We start from the raw sequence: 295 nt of genomic DNA, 5'->3' as shown, positions 1-295 counted from the left end.
CCATGAAATGGCTAAAGGAGAACGCCCTGTTGATTGGGGTTTTGCCGAAAATATGGCTTATGCGAGTCTATTGAGTGAAGGTTACGATGTCAGAATAAGTGGACAGGATAGTGGGCGCGGTACTTTCTCACATCGTCATGTGGTTTTTCATCATCAGAACCAACGTCAAAGCTGGACACCTTTACAGCATGTTAGTGAAAATCAGGGTCAATTTACGGTCATTGATTCGCTGTTGTCAGAAGAAGCCGTGTTAGCGTTTGAATATGGTTACGCCACTTCTGCGCCGAATTCTTTA

General features: G+C 44.4%; 1 protein-coding gene across 1 annotated transcript; it reads left to right on the top strand.

The window, feature by feature from the left end:
* Positions 1-7: 7 nt before the first annotated feature.
* LOC106820635 (2-oxoglutarate dehydrogenase E1 component-like) lies at positions 8-282 on the top strand (the record flags this gene model as incomplete). Its single annotated transcript, XM_014825141.1, has 1 exon — positions 8-282. A coding segment is annotated over exon 1 (275 nt), but the record flags the coding sequence as incomplete, so codon positions are not given.
* Between the last annotated feature and the right edge of the window lie 13 nt (positions 283-295).

This window comes from Priapulus caudatus, unplaced genomic scaffold (genome assembly GCF_000485595.1).
Source record: "Priapulus caudatus unplaced genomic scaffold, Priapulus_caudatus-5.0.1 Scaffold40598, whole genome shotgun sequence".
In the NCBI taxonomy this organism is placed as follows: domain Eukaryota; kingdom Metazoa; phylum Priapulida; class Priapulimorpha; order Priapulimorphida; family Priapulidae; genus Priapulus; species Priapulus caudatus.
This window is presented reverse-complemented; position numbering and strand designations above follow the sequence as displayed.